The 23,051-nt window shown below is 39.9% G+C and overlaps 1 protein-coding gene across 1 annotated transcript in view; it reads right to left on the bottom strand.

The window, feature by feature from the left end:
• Window positions 1-23,051, bottom strand: part of RYR2 (ryanodine receptor 2) — an 830,495-nt gene that overhangs the window by 103,914 nt on the left and 703,530 nt on the right. The window contains exons 73-78 of the mRNA XM_090044772.1: window positions 19,342-19,454; window positions 17,916-18,012; window positions 9,903-10,006; window positions 8,931-8,982; window positions 8,737-8,790; window positions 7,059-7,082 (exon numbers count right to left, since the gene is read on the bottom strand). Coding sequence (XP_089900898.1) covers window positions 7,059-7,082; window positions 8,737-8,790; window positions 8,931-8,982; window positions 9,903-10,006; window positions 17,916-18,012; window positions 19,342-19,454 — 444 coding nt within the window. The remainder of the gene's footprint in view (window positions 1-7,058; window positions 7,083-8,736; window positions 8,791-8,930; window positions 8,983-9,902; window positions 10,007-17,915; window positions 18,013-19,341; window positions 19,455-23,051) is intronic.

The following is a 23,051-nucleotide window of genomic DNA, read 5'->3' as shown; positions in this document are numbered from 1 at the left end:
GGGTAGAGGCAAAAAGTGTTGAAACACTTATGTCTCATTCAGGCTAAAGTCATAGAGGGCCATTCCATTCCCCTACCTCATTAAGTTCATGGGAGACAGCTCAGAGGTGCTACTGCATGGAAAAGAAAGCAGTAATATGCATAAAGTCGCTCCACTATTGCTCTAAGGATTTGGCTCTAAGATTTACATATACATTTTAGGGTAAGATTTCAACATTTCTTTCACTGAATATAATTTGCTCCTAAATAGAAAATGCTTGGAACAAGTTAAAAAGTTTATGTTTTATATTTTCCTCAGGAGAATATCAACTGTTCTCACTGAGCAACTGGGTTCTATAGTATGGGTCAGATGCTAGGGACAGCTAAATCTGGGTTCAGAGTCTTCAGATGGAAATTGTTGTGATATTGTTGTGATTTTTCTGTTAATAAAGTTAAGCCCCAAGATTTTGATGAGTGTCATCCTATAGAGTCTGCAGACTTTATTTGCTCCATGATGGTAATGCCACCTTCTCACAAACAGATGATCATGTGGCTGTGTACTTTTATATTTTCCCTTTTTTCATATCCAGTGGAATATAAAAGTGCCTTTAACCTTACTACTGGATACCCTTCCTTCAAAAGATAATGTTTTTTATGTGGGGTCTGTATGTAAACTCTCAGGCTTCAAATTAACAAAACACTTATGGAAATTATTTATTCACAGATTTCACAGACATTAGGGCTGGAAGGGACCTCGGGAGATCATCGAGTCCAGCCCTCTGCCCAAAGGGCAGGAAGTCAGCTGGGGTCATAGGATCCCAGCAAGATAAGCATCCAACTGACTCTTGAAGGTGTTCAGTGTAGGTGCTTGAACCACCTCCGCTGGCAGACTGTTCCAGACCTTGGGGGCTCGGACAGTAAAGAAATTCTTCCTTATGTCCAGCCTGAAACGGTCTTGCAGGAGTTTGTGACCGTTCAACCTCGTCATCCCTTGGGGCGCTCTGGTGAACAAACGTTCCCCAGATCCTGGTGGTCACCCCGATAAACTTATAGGTGGCCATCAGATCACCCCTGAGCCTGCGCTTTTCCAGGCTAAAGAGTCCCATGTCTCTCAGCCTGTCATCGTAAGATCTGTTTTCCTGACCTCTGATCATGCGCGTGGCTCTCCTCTGGACTCTCTCAAGCTTCTCCACATCCTTTGTTAATTGTGGGGCCCAAAACTGGACGCAGTACTCCAGCTGCGGCCTCATCAAGGCCGAGTACGAGGGAAGAATGATGTCCCGGGATTTGCTCGAGAAGCATCTATGGATCAGCATTCCAACCTATCTAGCAAAATTTTTTTAAAAAGAGCACACATTTAAGTGCTTTATTACTGAAGCCCCATTTGGCAGATAAGGACAAATCAAAGCAGGTATAATAACTAATAAGGTTTGCATTCTGGGGTATCCCACATGTGAGAGCTCCACACTTGATGCCAGTTGGGACTACACTGGGCTACATGTTTTCAGCACAGTGCTGCTTGACTTGTATGGAGACATTATATGATATATGGATCCAAATGTGAGAATTTCAGAAACTATGGCCATAATAGGAGAAATAGTCCCTATACAGCAACAGTCCAAAAAGGAATTGGGGTGGGGGGGGTTAAGTACTTTCCCAGTTGTTACCAACAAGCCACTTAGAAATAGTTGGGAGAAAAAGATTGCATCCCAGGCAGTACAGTATAGCAGATGGTGAGGGTGGGATTGCCTTAAAGATGCTCTGTGGCTGGTACTAGGAGAACCTGTATACATCACTGGGTGGTAAGAGATGCTGATAAACACAGAAGATAGGAAGTAGCCCAGGGAAGCAGTGATAGAGCCTTAGGAATGACCCTAACCCATTTAACATTGGGCTCCTGGGTTGGACCAAGAGGAGAAGATGAGTATAGGTTCCCTTAGCTCCTGTTCTGTGCCAACTCTGCCGGAGTACCCACTCTGAAAGTAAAAGGCCAAAAAATTGATGACACTCCAGCTCCAGTTTGCAGAAGGCCATAGGCTGTGCACATCCAGCCCAGTAGACTTTTCAGTTTGGGGTTTGAACGTTGTGCTCCAAAAGGACTGACACCTGATCAGGAAAGACAGAAGCAACGGAAGATGCCAAAAGTGTTTGTGTGTGAATACTAGCCCTAAGGGGTGCACTGGACCCTCTGACAGCTCACTTTGAACAAACCTCTTAACTGTTTTCCAGAGTAGTAATTTTTACTTTATAAAAATAGCTTCAAGATATTATGATTGTGAAAAAAGCCTTCAGAATGTAACTGGTGCATAACCAATGCAACAGTGAGTGTTTGTATATGAAGGAAGCATGAAACCATAGCTCAGAAATATAAACTGTCCCATTAATATCAATAGTTGCCCATTCTCATGCCAAAATTAAACAGTCACTGATTTAAATATTTAATACTTCACTGGTAATCAAAGTATAATAAAAAGCAGGCAAATATATTGTTTGAAATTTGTCATATCTGTGCTATCATAATATAGTCCTCATGTACCTTGATACTGTTTCTTATAGGAACACACTGTTGCACTGAGCTGTATCCAGAATTTGCAAGAAACCGTTGAAGAAATTACTGAACCAAAGTGATTTGAATAAAATAGAAATATGAGGATAAAACAGTAAGCATTTTGTATCCTTTAACTGCTAAAGGTAAAGCTTTTGTCAGGAAAATAAATAGGGCTGTGCAAAATTTCACTGGCCATTTCATTTCAACACTGTCTTGACCAATTTTGAGGTAGAAACAGCAAAATCAGAATGAAAGAAAAACCATCAAAATAGCCTCAAAACAAAATGAGGCTGGTCGAAACAGTTCAACCATAGGCTGGGGATGGGAAGTCAGTTCAGCTGGGCTGACTTCCCATCCCCCTTGCTAGATAGTGCCAGGGGTGGTACCTCATGTTAGATCACACCAGGGGCTTCCTGGTGCCCTGCGCTAGATTGCGCTGGGGGCAGGAGGCAGCCCCCCGGCACAATCTAGCTCCAGGCCCTGGCAAGCAGCTCAGCTGGGATGCCTCCCACCCCCAGTGTGCTCTTGCATGGGTGACATGCACATCTTTTACAGACCCATAGAAGAAATCATTTAACATAGTAACCTCTTCTTTCCAGCTGTCCCCAGATTAAACTGCTTTATTTGAGTAGGGTGATATTCTGACACACCCAAACAGAACTCCCTAAAAACATCATTCATGCCACAAACAGAGAAAATTATAACAAGATTAAGACCATACGTTTAGTGATGACTAGTGTAGAACACTGGAATCCTGACCCCGGCATGATCTAGCAAAGCTTTAAACAGTGTCAAAACAACCTTTCTGTTTTGATGGAATGGAGTGGAACAGCAGTTTTGACTCAAAATGAAATTTAAGATGAAATGCTGTTCCCTTGAACCATCGAAACACAAGGTGAAACAGAACAGTGCCATTTCACACAGTCATAGAAACAAACTCAATTTGTGGATCATTTTGATACAATAAACAAGTATTACATAGAATAGATTTATAGATTTGACAGAATATTTCTAAACATGCCACACAAGCATGTTTCAGGACAATCCATCCTTCAACCTTCTGGATAAGCAATAAGGAGAATAGTTCTCTCTCAGCAGTACATGCTCAGTTCCCAAGGAAGTATATGGGAGCCTTGTGTCACATCTGAAGAACAAACTGGCTTTAAGTTCTCAGTTTTTCATAACTCTGTAAACATGCAAATGTATACCATTTTGCTTTCTTGGCCACATATATACATATACACATCACGTATCTTCTATTAACTAGCTATCTGAAGCAGATCATTTGAATGTTAAGTTTGTCAAAAAGCTGCTCTTTATTCTGCTCCTTAAAAAAAACAAATAAGTAATGCATACCTCAGAGCAGCCAATCAAGTGTTGTTCTGTAATACTGCTCTAATACAGAGCTAAATATCTTTCACTTTCTAACTAAAGGCCAAACAGTCACAATACTGTCATCTGTAAAGATGTAAGAGAACAATCTTTGTGTATGCAAGCTGGGGAACTATGTATATAAACACCCAGTCTGTGAATGCAAATATACATGCTTTATGCTTGGATAGATCCAGGTTGAGTTTCAGGGGTCACTTTGGAAATGTCATAGTAATTACTATTCATTTAAACATGGATCTCTTTAGGATTTGTTGGGGGGCAATTTGTTTTTGGTTTGTTGGTTTACTTTGCTTCCATAAAAAGAGGGTGGTTCCATGTCAGGAATGGGAATCCTTTTTTTGCTCTCAGATTCTACGTTAATCCAAGTTTGTAATATGTCTCCCTGCCCTTAAGTAAGAACAGCCCCAAAATTGAAGGAACACCCTAATAACTTATTCTGTTAAGATATCCTCTAAAGCTGATTTTCAACTGGTCTTTTCCAAAGAAGACCTAGAAGTTCTGGAGAGAGAATTTTAGAGCTCGTTCCATATTCCTGATGACTGGTGAAGGCCAATGAAAAAATACCTTTAAAGACTAGTTTGACTTTTCAATTCTTCTCCAAGAAACAACACAACTATCTGAGATTACTTGAACCTGGAACCTGCTCTTCTCATTATTCTTAAGAGAAACGTGTCTGAAGGACACAGTGTACGGTCACTCTTTATGTAGTGACCACAGGACATTGTTTTGGACGATTTCTAGCAACGTGGATCCTATGCTATGAATTTAATTATTAGTTTCTAATTTTAAAGAAATCAAGTACTTTTTTCTACTCATAGCCAGAGAATGGGTGACATGCACATCTTTTACAGACCCAAAGAAGAAATCATTTAACATAGTAACCTCTTCTTTCCAGCTGTTCCCAAATTAAACTGCTTTATTTGAGTAGGGTGATATTCTGACACACCCAAACAGAACTCCCTAAAAACATCACTCATGCCACAAACAGAGAAAATTACATGACGCGTGAGTTGGAGAACCCCTACTGATCTTTTATTACTGGAATTCAACCCCTTTAAAAGACTCCTGTAATTCTAACTGCAGATGATGCATAACAAAATTAATACCATACGTTTAGTGATGACTAGTGTAGAACACTGGAATTGTAACTCCTTACCCATTTGGCTATCACTCTTCTTTCTTTCTTTTTCAAATGCCCAGAAAAAATAAGTAAACTACATTAAATATTGAAATTTTCATCTGCCCTTTTAATCCTGATTTTTTTTCCTGCCAAGAAGTAAAGCTGTGTCACTTCTGAGCTACCTACAGACTTCTACTAGCAGGGTAGGAAATCCTGTACTGACAGAAGATGTAGACCAGAGCAAACGTTTTGTACCATGTGAAAGGTGTGGGATCATATATAAAGGAGTATAGATTATATGCTGATAGTACATTTAAAGTTTTGTCCTGCTTTTGTGGATTTGATATGCATATGCAGGAATGTTAACTGCTTCTAAACACTGTTTTCATCTATAATTGCACAGGTAGGAAACTACCTAAATCACAGTTTCATAGATTTCACAGAAACAGTAAAAAATAACATTGTTTGTGATTACTAGGATATCTGGCACTGGCCACAATTTTCCACAAAATCAGCCAAAAAAAAAAAAGCAGTAGTGAGGTAGACTGAGTGAAGGTGCCCTCTGCCAATCAGTGGTGAGGGATCAGGCAAATAGAGCAGTAGTGATGTAGATTGAATGAATGCACTCTCTACCAATCAGCAGTGAAAGGCCCCTCTATAAATTGGTGAGGCTCGGGGCTGCAGCAATATGCCTGTGAAATTAGATCTGGGCACAGCGGGCAGGCTACAAAAAGCCCACTGTTTCACCATGACTTAGGTAGGTCCCTTTTCATAAACTTTTAAAATGCTCTGGTGGTTTTTCAGCTTATCACGGAGCATATTTTATCTATCAGCAGCTTCATAAATACTTTTTCCAGATAAAATCTAACAGAAACAAATGTATCCCATGCCAGGATACGTGGTTGGACCTGTGCGTATGTTTACGCGTAGGCTGCCTGGAGCCCAATGAACAATTACAGTTGTGCATGCCCAGCCACAATCAACCAAGCATGTTTGTGTGAGCCCAGTGTACATCAATCCTGACTGCATGCACATCACATGCTTGCACCTGTCATAAGTACACTAGTCTTAAAAAAAGCCCCTAAACCCAAACTACCTCTTGTATAAAAGGTCTATTTTTCAGCAAGTTTTGCATAGCTAGAGATATCAGTTCTTAAGAGATATCAGTTAACAAGAAATTCAAAACCAAAGACCATGTAAGAAACTCAGCAGGCCAAAAACTGAAATTTCACACCAACTGGCCACAAACTGTTAGAGAAAAACTGAAACAAATGCCCTAATTCACACCTGTGCTAAAATGAAACCTTAATCAAGACACGCAGTGCCCCCATAATTAAGGCTTAAGATTATGACAAACCATTTTCACCAAAGTTGATAAAACTATTTTTAATCAATACACCAACGTCACTTAGTCTACAATTCTAGATTTAGATTCCATTTAGTGAAGAAGTTTGGAAAGAATGATAATCTCGTTTGTAGGATTTGAAATCATACAAAAATTGACAAACCCTTGATATTATGCTGGGTTAAACACTGGCAATGACTTTGTGGGCTGAAACAGCATCAAGTACCTTGGCTAAAAGTGCGGCAAAGTTGCAGTACATTGAAGAAGGAAAAATACGTCTGTATTTCCTTTCACTCCACGAAAGAAACATTTCAACTAAATAAATACATTGTCTGGTATCTGAAAATTGGATAAACTGACACGCCCAGGGATGAAGTCACCGATTATTGTTAAAAAAGTACCACTGATAAGAAATTAAGTTGATTTGAAATAGTCAAAGTTTACTGCATTTTTCCTAGAAAGGAAAAACAAAACATAGTTTGACATATTTTGAACAATTAAACTTGGAGTTTAAAGAAGATTTTATTCAGATGAGAGATTTTGTGAAGATAAGTCAGGCTGGAGCTGAAAACAATGCAAAACATTTTCAGGACCCTTTAGATAAGATTATCCAAGATGTTGGGTTTAAAATGCATAAAATTAGACCCAGACAAATACACACACATTTATTTTTACCTTGCTGCGTTGGGATCCTGTGACCTTAAAGAAGGGTGAGGACAAGAAGTGAAATAGCAATAAGCAAAGGTGTCCAATATATATATAACAGATAATTGATTGACCAAATAGATACAAAGAATTTTATTTCTCAAAAAATGTACCAATTATTTAAACAATCTTAACAGCTATGGATAAAAAAAAATCCAAAGAAAGTGAGATCCTCTCTCTCAGGATAGCTTAAATCCACAGCATCAGTAAAGAGATAATAAGTAATAATTTAGATACTAATGTAGCATAATAAATTTATGTTAATATATTTTTCCTGCAAATCCCCTTCATGGATTCCCACATTCTCTTTTTTAAAGTTTCTATGCAGTGGAGCCATTATACATACAACCATTATATGTGAGCACAAGAGCAAAAGTTTACCAAAACACAGCCAGTTACTCCTTCCTTAGCCAATGAAATCACACAGGCTAAAACAAATGTAATCACTCAAGCCTGGAATTTAAATTAAGATGCTTTATCTGAGCAAGTTTGAGACTTATAGCCTTGTTAATCAAATATCTGGCAAGTTAGCTGGACTAGGATTTATTAGTAAAGCTCTTCTAATTCTTAGGCACAGCCAAATGGATGGTGCACTAGCCTTAAAGGATTCATCATTGTATCATATAGACTATAACCTGTTTGATATGTTAAAAGTGGACAAACTGGTTAAAAGCATTCACTGCAAACTGAAAGACCCTGCATCATTTTCAAGATTCAAATGTATTCACATCCTGACAAAACAATGAAAGGATAATAAAAACATTCTGTGTCTTGTTGTTTTGGTGAGGATTATATATAAAAGTAATAGCCATACATTAATATCATAGTATGATGCTTCTGACCTAAGGATCTGAATATTTTTTCACAAATGTTAATGAATTTAATCTTACAACATCCCTAGAAATTAAAGGAACTATTATTATTCCCATTTCCCTGATTGGAAAAGAAAATCTAAGATCCCACAGGAAGTCCATGACAGAACTAGGAAGAAATCCAAATATCTATTTCTTCTCATTAAGTCACAAAAACATCTAAACCCTCACATAAAGCATTCATCATTAAAAAGTCAATATTAATTCACAGTAAGTCTGGTATAGTGACTGAGTTTTCCCATATTTAGAACAGAAAATAACTATACTAGTAATAATATGTGCTTGGTGTAACTAAACTGACATATTCTAAACAAATACTGCTTTTTATGCTATGAAACAAATAGTTTGATTCATTGTTTTTGTATTCATCATTACTGTAGAAGACATTCTTTTAGTATTAATTCTCGATCCACATTTATGAATTTCAAGAAATCTTGTATGAGACAACTATTTCTTAACAGATATTCAAAATAATTTGCAAACATAGTAAGTCAGCTGAACTGTTACTGGCTGAGAAGTTGGTGAAAAATGTAAGACAGACTTACTGTTACATTATATATATAATTTAATTTAAAATGATGTACCAGCACATCTTTTCTTTGCATTTTTCTACTGTCATTCTGATAACTTATATTTGCCAATCCAGCTTCTGACATGCAGTTCATAGACATAATAAGCTGCAGTAAGCCATGAAGCAAGAAACATAAATGTCAGTTAGAAGCTATGAAAAAAATGTCCAATATGAGACAAGAAACAAAAGGAAGCTCCAGTCTTACTTCAAAACTCTTTACTTCTTCTTCGCCATCATCATCCTCTTCATCATGACAGCTCTGAAAGCATGTAAAAGCAACACAATTACGCCTTTTCATTTTTTAATAAAACACAGCCCCAGCTTAAGATACAGAAAAGACCTCTCAGTCTTTCCCATGCTCTATTAAAAGGTAAATGAAAAAGTTGATGGAAAAGTTACCTTAGCCATAATATCAGCATAAGCCATATACAGGAAATCTTCTTCCAATTTGCTGTGGAAAGGATGCAGAAGGGAAAAGTGGGAGAAGAAGTTATGATCACTGATATAAAAGCTGCAGTTCCATAAATAATTAAAAAACTCAAATAACTTTTCAGAAAAAAAGCACATAACTGGACAAATGTTGTATAATTCCAAATGCAGTTTGCTTAGTTATTAAGTGATCTGTCTTAAATTTTTATATTAAGAACCTTTAAAAAATGTTTTAAAGGCTTTTCTTCTCCCTTGACAATTTCATAAGGGTCTTTTTAGGGCAGAAGGAAATGACTAAAACAATCTAAAGAATAAAATTCACTACAGATAAACTGTCAGTTTTAGCTAGGAATGTTACTATCAGTTTTTGAAGCAGAGATATGCAGTAAGTCCTGAATAACTAACGGGACCTTTTCAGATAGAATCTATAAATGTGCCACCAGAATTCATAGCCACATTTGTTTGCCTGCAGAAAACACTGTGTTACTTTCTTTTTAAAATACTTAAAAGTACCATATTTTCTCACATGCAACACCATTTTTCCCCCAAAACACCTGCATGTTATATGTGAGAAACATGGTAAATGGAGAAATATGGATCTGGTATTGTGGGCAAAAATAAAAGTAAATTCTACATGGGTCTCAAACAGAGCAGAACAAAGAACAGACTCTGGTTGTTATTATGCTTACTACAAGGCAAATTATTTTTTAATCCATTCTTTCTTTCAAAAACAAGGTGTGTATTGTATTCCAGGGTGTGCCAGATGCAAGGAAATATGATACATTACGACTCCTTTACAACTCTGCAAGTAAATTCTGCAAGAACTTATACAGCCATGCTTTTTGCATATCAAAGACACCTTGTGGCCAATAAATGCAGTTTTAAAAACAGAACCCACTTGAAAACATGAAAAAACTTTGCAGCCTCTCAGAGTCTCCCTACCATTTTTCAGTTAAGGCTGTTCGACTGAATAGTAGGATGAGCTGATGAAGAGGATCGACTCTTTTAATGCTTTCCTCTTCTTCTGGTGGCTCCTCTCCAGGTCTCTTGGGGAAAGAAAATTAAAACCGAATATGAAAATGCTTGTAGTCATTGATTATAAAAGCTCTCTCTTACATTGCCAAAGTTGTCTTAGATATAGAATAAGCAAATACAGAAGTAGGACATTCTGAATGTATGAGTGGCTAGTACCAAACTGATCCTAGAACTACAGTTTTGAAGTCCACCAGCATGTACAGCTGGTAGAAAAAGCCTGAACAGAACCTTGAATGCACTTTTATCCAATCCATGAAGATTTACAAAATTTAAGAGGATACAGTTTCATAGAATCCTAGAAACGCAGGACTACAAGGAACTGCACACAATACTTCAGTGCTTCCCAACCTTTTCTTCAGCATGACCCCATTTATGACTCCATTTCCTCAGCATTGCCCCTCACCCGCAGCCCCCCATGTGCCCCTCACTCCCCACCCACAGTCTCCCACTCCCCAGCCCTGCTGTTGCCCGACTCATGACTCACAGTCCCCTGCCCCACCCCAGCCCTGCCGGGTGAGGCCCCAGATTCAGGACAACAGGACCAGAGCCAGGGCCCGCAGCCCCCTACTTCCCCAAGCAGCACCCAGGCCCTGGTTAGCATCCACAGGAGGTGGTGACTGCTGCAGCCAGAGCGGAACATGGAGCCTGCCTTCCCCTTGTCCCAAGGGCAACATGGCCTGTGGAGTCTGTGGGGGCAGAGGATGCGGGCTGCCTGCTGCAGGCTTGGGACTCCCCACCTTGCTGCCCTCCCCAAAAAGCCTCTATGGCCCAGCAGGTGGGACCCAGCACAGGAGGGCAGGGAGGCTTGGCACTGCTGCCATGAGCCCCATGCTAGCCATGCCACCATGGTGAGGCACCCCCTGCCCACGTGGCAGCAGCAGTAGTGGCAGCATAGAGCTGTGCCCCACATTGCTGCTGGGCAGGCATGGAGTGCTTTGCCATGGAGGCTGGTTAGGCTTCATCAAGAGCCTAACCAATCTGCTGTGGTGGCCCCAGGGGGAGAGCAGCAGGACAGGGAGCCCCAAGCTTGCAGCAGACAGCATGCATCCCCGCCCCCACCCCACATAAATTTGGGGGCACATGCTCTCCATTCCTCCTTCCCCAGGAGTGCATGACCCCATTTTTTATTGTTGCAACCCCAAATGGGTCATGACACCAAAGTTAGAAACCACTGCTCTAAATGAAGCCTACCCAGTACCAAGTAAAGAGGTACTATCACCTCCCATGTCTTTTACTTAATGCTCCCTTTGATGCAGTCCAAAACTTCATTTGCCTTCTGTGCAGCTGTGTCACACTGCAGACTCATTTGTGAATTTGCACAGTTGGGTGTTTGCTAATGCTACATCAGTTGTTTTATATTAACCAATCTCATATATGTCCTCCATTTTAAACTCATCTGTTTATAAAGCTAAACCTTTTTTCGAGTTATGCTACGTTCTGAACCAGAATCCTAATGATGGTCAAGCACTTATGCTAATAGGCCTGCCTACACTTTAGTGAGTACAAGACCTAGTCTTGTATAACATTACGCAAGACTTAAAAATATATTTAGTAAAACATTTTCTATTGTACCAGCCATAGCTAACTTGGGTTTTGTGCCCTATTTCTGCTCTTAAGGATTCCATATGGATACCATTATGATTTGCACATCTGGCATATCAGTATTTCTATACTTCTGCTTTTAAGATAAGCAGAGGGGGTTTATCTAATGTTATGGAGGTATATATTATAAGCAAGTAGGGTATAAAAAGATGTGCAAAATTATATGCTGAAATGCCTCCAATTAATTTTCTGTAGTACCAAAACATTAGTAACATCTATTTTATGTCACCGACTGATCATGGCCTTCAGAGTTGTTATTGATAATCTAATTCAGCTGCACCAGGTTGGTTTTGCAGGCTTTTTTTCATATGACAAAAACCTAACATTCAAGCTATGAAGTACCCTGTTCCTCATATAAGCTATTCCTAGAACTGAGCTACCATCTCAAACTTTACAAGTACTGTTTTCAATGTTAAATTAGGTGGTGGCCTGAAGATCTTCTCTCTCCCATTAGATACAATGTATTGCACCCTGTCTGGTTTTTCATTAATGTAACAGTCTATGCTTCAGAAAATTAGTGTTCCCTGCACCTATAGTTTCATGCTTTAATAGAGTCCAACTAACCATGCTGCTGCCTGTTCCCGATTGATTTTTTGCTGGGCAAGAGCAGCAGCTGCCCAAATGGTTAACTTTTCCCAGAGTTTTATGATGGGAGGGGGTATATCTATCCACAAGTGGCATCTGGTGTTCTCTGATCAGCCCAAGCATTTCTTAATGTAGAATTTCTTTCATTTTTCAGATTCTACACTGACCCACATAATTTTCTTCTGTGCTTAAAAGAGAATAATATTTGCTTGGTCATTATTTTTTGCCTACATTTTTAATTGGAGATTTTTTTTTCTTTTACAATTAACTAAGGGTGTCTGTATCTAAGAGTTTGGACTTTGAAAGTACATTAAAATTGCTTAAATTTCCCTTAGAGCTCTACAGTAATCTGCATATAACATATTTTTATTTGGTAGCATAATATTTCCAAGAGCAAGTTTCTTTCTGCAAAGCAGGAATTCACAAAACTACGCTGTGGATGAACAGTTCAGGATTCCATTCCAACCACTAGATGCAGAAATGGATTTAGGCACTTAAGTGTGATTGTGCTCCAACCTGTTGGCTACCCTAAAAGCAGTTAATGTAAAAAATAGGTCCTCCTCACTGCTTTTTTTCTGACTCAGTCTGAAGGGTGAGATGGCAGCATGTTACACAGGAAGATCCATGAATGGTTTTTCTGCATCTGAATAAGCTGGACTAGAATGCAACTTAGGTGCAAAAATTCACTTAGAAACTGAATAGGTGGAATAGAATCTCAAACACAAAATATGGACTAGTGGCCTTCTCTTTTTTTCAACTTGTTAACATATTAAATACAAATAAAAAGTATGTCTCAGGTATGATTGTTCACATAAATAATTACTTTTGGCATTGAGATATTATTTGATCACAATAGGAAGGCACTGACAATACAATGGAATGAGGAAAAGAATATTCACAAAGGAGATATTCTAGTTTTGTTTAGATTACATACTAGTATTTTCATACTTTTCTTCCCCTGCTCTTTATTATTAAATAAATTGGCTAATCATTCATCATTTCCTGAGATATACTTCCTAAATGAAATTACAGTCCTCTGTTTTTAACAGTAGGGCAAGAATTCACATCATGACTCAGCAACAACAATTATTTCTATTTTTAAAATAAACTATGATCCTACTTTAAAATGCCTAAAAGTAAGGGGAAAACAGAGATCCCACACAATATAGATGGGATCCTGCTTCTAAAAAAGAAAATATTTCAAAATTACTCAAAAGAAACAGTTGTTGCCTAGTGACCTTTCAGAAATAGCAACATTTCCTACATTTACAAATTAATGGAGAAATTAATCAGAAAGATGACAAAAGTCTTATGCCTCCAGAAAAATGACAAAAGTCTTATGCCTCCCCTGAAACTACTTATGACCTCAAATAAATTCTGATTCATTGCATAAATGTGAATCACGCAGGGAAAGACACCTTTTATACAGTAGACCGCAAATCAGAAGTAGCTACATTTAATAAACTTTGCTAAGGACAAGTGCTATTAATGCGACTGAATACTGCCAACATTTGCACTGGAGTTTATTGCTCCTGTGCACCACATTTACACATCAGCCTGCCAACCCAAGGCTGCTCTGACCTGGCTAGCTGGCAGGCATCCCCCACACTGAATCAGCCTTGTGCCCCAGCAAGCCCCATCAGTGTCTACATGTATGATGTACTACACTAAATAACACCACCACAGGATTGTACTTGTGTTTACAAGGACTAACCTACAGCAGCATTTATTAGTTTCCTGTGACCTAATAGGGCTGCACATTTAAATACAGACTTTACTGTGGAGCTAATTAGTCATCTCCACAGTAAATGTCTCATGTAGATACATCCTCCGCAGATTAATGCAAAATGTAAGACTTTTTACATGAGCTAATCCAAGATGTTCTTGTATAGCTAGGGGGACAAAACCCAAACGCAAATTTGTACATTCCTATTAATGTGGTTACAGTCCTAAAAGTAAAAGATATGAAATTCCTTAAAGTTATGCTTTGGAGCAACAGAAACAAATTCAGAAACTGGCTTTTCTTTTAAAAAGCTAAATGCCAAAATACCGCATTAAAGTAGAAAAAGCAAACTCAGGTAGTAAAGAGTCCTGTATTGAATCAATAAATAAAGCAAAAACAAACAAGAATAATAATTTGCACTCCAAGGATCCTAAAATGTTTATGGATGAAGTCAGCCCCTTGGTTTTTAGTTATCTCCTTCATACAAATTTAAGGATGAAGAAACAGAAAAAAATTGAGAGTTTCTGGTTTATATGTATAATATATTCTGCATCAGTTTCTTTTCACCATTGTGATGGTATAAAGTGCCTGAGATTGGTTTGATGAAAATTCTATACTCAAAGCTTCTACATTATCCTTTCCTGGCCTTGTTGGTACAAAGTCTGTAACCAAATTGCTGCTGCATTCCAGCTATCCCCTGTTGTCATTCCTGTTCTTTAGGCCATAAGCTGCTGGTGATTGGTTGTTGTGTCGTATAGAACCAGGTGAATGATCAGACAAATGGTTGATTCATTTCCATCCTGTCAACTCAGTAGTACTTCATACTGATTTAATCTGGATCCAAACAGTTAGGCTAGGTACAGAAGTTACACATAAACCATTTTAAGTGATCAGAAACTGGTTTAAACCTGTAACAGAACAGAAGCTCAGTGCACATAAACCAGTTTCAAAATAGCTGGAACTGATTTAAGATGAACCTGGTTGAATGCAGTATCATACTTAACTGATTTGGGTCAAACTAGTTTATGAAACTTCTGTCCCAGACCCCTTCCTGGTCCAAGTTAAATCACAGCCCCCAGCATGCTTTGCAGCCCTATGCTGGGTTGTGCTGTCTGCTCCTGAAAAAGCAGGGCTGGACCCACCCCTAGCAAGAGCAGTGAGGGATGGCTGACAAGGGGAGGGGGGGAGGCAAGCCCAGCTGGGCATGTGGCTCAGTCTGCGAGAGTGGGGGAGAGGGACTGTCCCCTCCAGCCAAACCCCATCTGGGGTCTGGGGCCAGGAAGGGATGTTAAATACCCATTCCCCTGCTCAAATTTACTGCTGGCTGCAACTGTGAACTACAAAATCTGAGGCATCTAGAAGCAGGAGAAGAAATGATGAGCATCCCTGAAGAGTCCTTCTGCTGTAATTCTGGGCTGCAAATCCCAGAGCCCTTGGGGACAGCAGGAAGAAGTAGTGAACACAGAGCCAAAAAGTCTTGCTCTAGCACCCCCCGGCTTCTCCCCTGAACCACTGCAAGCATGTGGCTGCATTTCCTGAATCAAAGGTAAATGTCTTTTCATTTGTTTCAATTTAACCTTTGCACTTTAGACTAACCTGTAAAGACCGAACTGATTCAGCCTCAGGCTTTTTGACTGTCTGTACCTAGCCTGAAGGAGCAGGCACCTCACTTCTTATATAGGTGCAATGCCTATTTCATAGAAACTTTAATTTAGCCAGTTTATATTTCTGCAAGTTAAATAAGTTACAGATGCTATTATCCAGAACCAGGAAGGTAAATATAATATTTTTACAGGCTTACAATGTCAATAACTATGCTTGGATAACGTAAATTAAAATTACAGTTATGTCTTATCATAAAGAGATAGACATGGTAGGTGATCATACCTCTCTATTCAGCACTGGTTAGGTCTCATCTAAATATTGTGTGTGGTTATGGGCTCCATATTTTTAAAAGGATGTGGAGAAATTAGAGAAAGTCCAGAAGCAGGCAACAAGAATGATAACGGTCTTGGAATGCAAGTCATACAAGTAGAAGCTGAAGGAGATAGGCATGTAGAGTTTGTAGAAAAGGCACATAAGAGGGGACATGATAGCAGTCTTCAAATACTTGAAGGGTTACCATAAGAAAGAGGGAAAGCACCTTTTCTCTTCTGCTGCAGAGAGTAGGAAGCAGACCAACTGCTTTAAGTTGCAGCAAAGTTGGTATAGGCTAGCTATCAAGAAAAGCTTCTTCCTTGTTAGAACAGTGAGACAGTGAAATAGACTACCTAGGGAAGCTGCAGATTCTCCATTCCTGGAGGTGATCAAAAAGAGGTTGGAAAGACAAGGACTGGGGATGACCTAGGCATAGCTATTCCTATGTTCTGCTATGGATATTTCCCATGTTCCTGGGCTTTCCTTGTTGCTCCATGGTGCTGGAAAGGAATTCCTTGTCCCCTCCACCCCTCCTGCTGCTACATGTGTCATGGTTCTTTAAGCTTCCCTCAGAGGCATTGGGTGTCAGTTTCAGTCAGGGCTGGTGATTTTGACTAGGATGACCTGGTACTACTGACACCAGGACTTAAACTCAGAGGTTCCTGGCTAGAAGGTCTTCAGGTGGATCATCATATTTAGGATCAGGAAGGAATTTTATCCCATGCTTAGATTGGTATGGACTCGTGGGGAGCTTTGCCTTCCTTTGTTGCTTCCTTTGTTGTTTGTGGCATGGGTCTTTTCCTGGGATCTCTTGAACATACATTAACAACTTTTAGAGAAGCAGGATGCTAGCCACCATGGGTCCCCTGCTTTTCCTGTGGCAAGTTAGGATGTTATGTCTGGTGTTGTGTTGAGGTTGACTGTGTAGCTTTTCTAAGAGGTAAAAAAAAATGTACAGGACCATTGAGATAATCCTGCCTCAGATAGTGAGCTGAACTAGATGAACTATGGAGCTCCCTTCCAGCCCTACTTTATAATTCTATGAACAATTCTTGGGCTTTTTCAAAATGGTTAAAAACTATTAAAACATCAAAAAATGATCTTAAGACATTCTTTTCAGACCTGTTAACATTAGACTACAATATTAAAAAGGAAAAAGGTTTGATTTTGTTAAAATAATGCATTGAAAGCTGGTTTAAAAATTCATTGTTTTAAACAATCTTTTGTCAAGAATTTTCTTGCTAATATTTATTGTAGGCAGGTAAATGCACTGTTATTTTTTTTTGTTCTTACAACTGGTATCCCAGACAGTAAGAATAGTAATCTAATTAGGAAATACTCTTATTTTCACCCAGGGGTCTGGGACAGAAGTTTCATAAATTGAATGCATTGCCTTAAAATATAAAAAAACAGCTCTAGAGAAAATTGTCTTCAACAAAAGTAATTAGTTTTTAAAACAGAAAGAAACGAATTATCCTGACTACTCATATTAATCTCTGTGAGGTATTTGCTGATCATGTTCCTTTTTCTTTAAAAGTATGTTTTAAATTTAATTTGTTTCAAAATAGGCTTCTTATACCATAAATTTGAAACTACTAAAGCAACTTAAACATTTTCTTTTGTTAGAACAGACCAGTGTGTCTCCCTACTTTTTGTCTGGAGGGAACCTTTCAAACAATGTAAAAACTTCCTTTGACTTCAGCATGTATTGGACAGACTTTCAGGATGACTGAGCTGCAGCCCCTCTGTCAGACCCCATACATTTCTGCCAGGGAAACAATTGTGCCAGGGATAAGAACACAGGGCCTCTTTAGAAAAGGCCTCTAAAATCCAACAGGCTTAGGAGCAGGGCCTATAGTCTTGACTGCATAGGCCAAATGACACCTCCCTGACACGATGATGGGATCTTTTTGGAGATTTCCTCTCCTTAAGATCTCTTCTGTGGATGTTTCTGAGAGTCATATGACCTGGGCCAATAGTAATACTTTGGTTTTATATGTTAATTTTTTTTTACATAAATTCATGTCTGTCCAAGACTGCATGTAGATATAAGCTATAATACAGTCCCACAGCTCTCTGAACCAAAAACATACTGCTAAGTCTTCTATCAGTTTATCTTCAAAGTAATGCTCTTCTGTTTCAATCCAAGACTTCTCATAACCTTGAAGAAAAAGATTGACAGCTCGATGCCTAAAAAAAACACAGATTTAAGATAAAATTATTAATCTATTTTTTAAAAATGTGCAATGCAATTTTCTTTTTTCGGTTTTTTTTGGTAGAAAATTTTCCAATCTTTTTTTAAAATGTTACCACAGGCCTTACACATCCAAACCACTGCCACTTTCTAGGAGCCTAATCACAGACGTACCCTAGTCAATTATCATGGCATATGTACTTTGGGGAATGATGATGAAGTCCCTTATTTCCTTCTGGCTCAGGCAACAGACTAATTATTTTTTTATGGAACTGTTACAAGCTACGTGCTGTACAGATCATACACACACATGCCAAAAATATTTTTAGCTGGACAGAGATAAAAACAAACAAAGGAAAACAAAGAAAACAACAAAACCCAAAACTAAACAAGGAAAAAAATGTTTTGGGACAAATTTAGTGCCTTTCCTTCACAACTGCTGAGATCCTCTGGGCTATGGAAGCTGAAATTCTGCTGAACTGAAAGCAGGGAGTACAAGATAAGGCTGGGAAACTATCTTGAGCATACACACTTCTGGCCTAGCAGAAATCTGCTCCTCTAAAGACCACAGCACAGACGAGCACACAGAATAGAGCAATGGTGGCTGAATATTGCCAGCCCACTTCCCAAAGGGAGAGTGTTTCAGCATCTGCTGGCTTCTGTGACCTTAGTTCCACAACTGGCCAATGGCCTGATAAGATAGTTACTCTTCCTTGTCTTCTTGCAGTTGTACCCCCAGGTGCACTTGTCCATGTTTTGGCTATGTAATCCATTTAAGCATAAATGTACACAAATAGAAAAGAAAAAGTATATAAAGAGGACTTTAACAGAATGGTCCTCAAAGGACAAAAAATACAATGGTCATCTTTTTCATGTCGCAGCTCTATGGCTTACTATAAAAACATAACAAATCACCACATATTTTACTCACTAAGATACAGCTCAAAAACACTGTTATTGACACTTTGGCCAGGTACAGACATTACACTTTTATCCACATAAGTGATTGGAAACTAGTCTATGCCCATAACAGAACAAAAGTTCAGCACACACAAATGGCCTATACCCACATAACAGAAGTTCAGCACACACAGATTGGTTTCAAAATGGTGGGACCTGGTCTAAGATTTTCACACCCCCACCAAAGGTGAATGTATGTTCTGTTCACTGCTTACAGAAAACAACGTAATGTAGATCAGTTTTATCTCAGGCTTTTTAGATGTCTGTACCTAACCTGTGTGTATTTTAGCAAGCACGCACACACACACACACACACACACACACACACACACACACTTCCTTTGGACAAGCTTAATCATTCTTACCTTGGCAGATTATATAATGGTGCCATTCTAAAGCAGGCTACTACAGCTCTCTTTCTCTGTTTAGACAGCAATTTGTGCCACACTGCCTTTTTGGACCTCTGAGGATGCTCCACCTAGTATACAAATTACACAATGAAAAATAAACAGTATGTCTTTTGTGTACTGACTGATTTTTAATAAAACAAATAAACTGGGCACACTTGGAATGACAGTAGCATAATTTGGGTAGGAACTGGGGCACCAGCCCCAGTTATCAAACCAGAGCAGATACAGGAAGGAGTCTTCGCTGCTGCTGCAGCAGCATCAGCCTGTGTTTGGAGAGCTTGTGCTGAGAACCTGCCTCAACTGCAGCAGCACTGGTGCAAGGAGGTAAGCATGTGCCACCCCTGTTACCAAAATTTAAATTTATGCTACTGGAGAGCCCCACTTTGATAAGATAAGAGATAAAAGAGCAATCACAAAAATTGTGTTCCCCGTAGGAGTCAAGTAGTCAGACAAATGTTATGTGAACTTCATGATAAAAGCAAATCAAAATGAAAATTAAAATATTTCCTCATAAATTTTCTGTATTTCTCCACTTTTTAAACACTACTCACTTTTCCTTTATTGCTGCTCCAGCAATCAGGCTTTTTGAGCATATATCAGTGTTCTTAGTCTTGGAATTCAATGAAAAAAATTTCCCTATTTTTATACTTTGGCGTATCTCTTTCTGGCTTACAGGTGCCACACCAATCTTCTTAACTAGCTCATTTTTAGTTAAACTAATAAGCTAATACTAACGGTGCACAATGTGCTAGATTCCCTCCTACCGATTGGGCATGGAAGTGGAGGTGGGATAGAGTCTAGCCCTAGATTCTACACATAGGTGCTAAATGGGATCTTATTCCATCCTAGTCAAGCCCCTGAAAAAGTGTTAACTAAAAAAGGGGGTGGGTCCTCCTTTACCTCCTCCTCCTCACTACTTTCTTGTGACTCAATCTTAAGGACAGCATGTTACAAAATAGACACAATGTAGATTTTTAGCACTCAAGCAGGGTGGAATAGAATCACACATAGGTTCCTAAACTTGCTTGTGTGCCTAATAGATGGAATAAAATTTGGCCCAGTGTGGCAGGCAGTTCTGAAAAGAAATTAACTAAAACACATGTAAATGATGCTGTCCGCCCTCCTTAAGGCTGAAAGTCTAGGATTAAGGTAAGTTGAAACAAAGCAGCCACCTGGGTTGTGAGTAATAGAAAATAATACATCTTCCTCTGTGGCGTATCAGTTATATTTGCTCTTAAAAATAGTTTATTCTCTTCAAATCTATGTAATCTTCACTCAAGAACCAATCTTTTCTCCATCTGTTTCAGACAACAAGGTCATAAGGCTTCAGTGTGCCACAGAGTTAGCAGTCTTCTGTCTCACACATTATCAGAATGGACAATGAATGTTAAAATATCACCATGAAAGAAGATATTTCCTTCATAATTAAACTAGCCATGCTACTTTAAATATATAACAAAGATAATATTTGCAAGGGCTTCAGAGAAAGCAGCCATCAGAGTAACTTAGTCACTTAGTGAAACACTCAGAAAAAAATCCACAAACACACTCCTAGGAGCTGTGAATACAATTACTTAATTAAACATTCAAGGAAATTGCAGATCATTCAGTACAAGGGAGAAAAATTAATCTGTAAAAGGTTAACATCTATAATATCCACCAAAAGAATACATAAAAATGAACCTAAATAGTTATGAGGAAGGGTACAAAACAAGCAACTATATAACATTTATGTTAAGAGCAGAAAAACAAAACAAACTCAAAGTGTATTATCAATATGTTAGGCAAATCCAAATGTCAAATTAAAGTAATTAGTAGTATCTTCACAAACTACTATAAAACTTTCAATACTTCCCCAAGGGAAAAATCTTCGGACCATCTTAGAAGATATCTGGAAATAGTAAAAATGGAAAGCTTACATGTGTGTAAAAGAAAAAAAAACCTATCTGGTCTTTGTTGATGTAACAAAGAAAACTGTCAAAAAATTGATCAGACAAGGGAAAACTCCTTGGGTACATCCACGCATGCAAGCACATGCGCTAGCAGCAACTCAAATAGAAACAGTGCAAATTTGAGCCAGGGCTTTTTGCTTCAGCACACATGCCTGGACATGTATTTTGTTGCGAAGAAAATCATGCCACTTGGGGCAAAATAACCCTGCCTGGCTCCTCCCAGATCTGCAGCCGGGGGAGCTAGAGCTCAGGGCCAGCACCTGTGCTGACCCCAGCAGTATAAAAAACTGCCCTGACCTGGCCCCATCAATACAAAAATTGCCTTGGCAAGTAGCTCAGGGCTACTTACTCTCAAGAGCTTCTGGGGCCCAGCCAATTGGTACCTGGGGACAATACCCCTAGTGCCAGCTAGACTGCTAAAGCAGCCCTGAGAGTTCCCTGTACCCTCTACCTACTGCAGCAGTCTGGCAGTGGGGGCTGCTGCCTGGCTGTGACCCGCTGTGCACCTGCCAGACCCAGGTGGGGACTGCACTGCCAGTAGTGGCATCTGCCCTTCTGGGCCTGCTGCCAATGGGCTGTGGCTGCAGAGTTGGCCTCTGTGTGACACTACTGCCATGTGTGCCCCCTGCCCAGCCATCTGGGCAGCTATTGCCCAGGAGGTGTTCTGGTTGTGGTGGCCTGCTTTGAACTGTCAAAGCATGTCCTTCTAGCCCCATATGGCCAGGAGGTCAACCACAGCCAGCTGGGTCCAAGGTGCCAGCTCTGAGCAGCAAGGGTCCTGCCACTGGCCTCCCTATCAGGAATTCTAGTGTTCCCTATTTGAAAACTGAAAAAACCCTGATAAAAAATCCCAGTCATTCTGTATAATACCCCAAAATCCATGTTCTTTCAACATTAAAACAAAAAACTACTATAAAAAGAGAGAGAGACAGAGAGAGAAAGTAATCAGTTGTGCAATGTTTTATTGATATATCTACAGTGTTAAAGCAATTTGGAAGACTACCAGTGTCTCTATCATAATAATAAAATGAACTCTAAATACATGTTTAATGAATTCATGAATATATATTTCTCTGTCCCCTCAGGGGCTACCCCCCCCCAGCAGAAAGAAAAAATAAGAAAAAAAAACCTCCGGGGCCTCCTGGCAGAACCCCCCCCCACCCCCAGGCAGCACAGGGCAGCAGAGCCCTGGCTGGGGCTGTCCCCCTAACCCGCACTGTGCAGGGGGGCCACAGTGACACAGATGGCTGCTAGAACTGCCAGTAAGTGCTGTGGGGGGGTTGTTTTTTTTATTGTGGGGATGCTGGGATGGGGGGGCATGGATCGGGGGCCTCAGGGAGCTGGAGGGGATAGGGCTGGGCAGGGTAGGGATCAGGGGGTCTGGAGGGCAGGTGGGGGGTTGGGCCAGGCAGGAAAGGGATTGGGGTGGCTTGTGGGGCAGGCAAGTGGTGGAGTCAGGCAGAGCAGGGATTTGGGGGCCAGGCAGGAAAGGGATCGTCGGGGCCTGGGGGGCAAGTGGAGGGGTGGGGCTGGGCAGGAAAGGGATCGGGGTATTTGGGGGGCAGGCGGGGGATGGGGTCAGGCAGGTCTGGACTGTGAGGGCTGAGGGAGTAGGTAGGGCCAGCAGGGCCCCCATAATCCCCTCACCACTCTTCCAGCCCCCACAACCCCTTACCAGCACTGGCAGCCAGAGTGTTTCTGTGGAGGACCCAG

This window comes from Crocodylus siamensis, chromosome 1, assembly GCF_052110815.1.
Source record: "Crocodylus siamensis isolate JL-2025a chromosome 1, ASM5211081v1, whole genome shotgun sequence".
Lineage (NCBI taxonomy): Eukaryota > Metazoa > Chordata > Crocodylia > Crocodylidae > Crocodylus > Crocodylus siamensis.
Note: the sequence above shows the minus strand (reverse complement) of the source record. Positions and strands in the feature narration are given on the sequence as shown.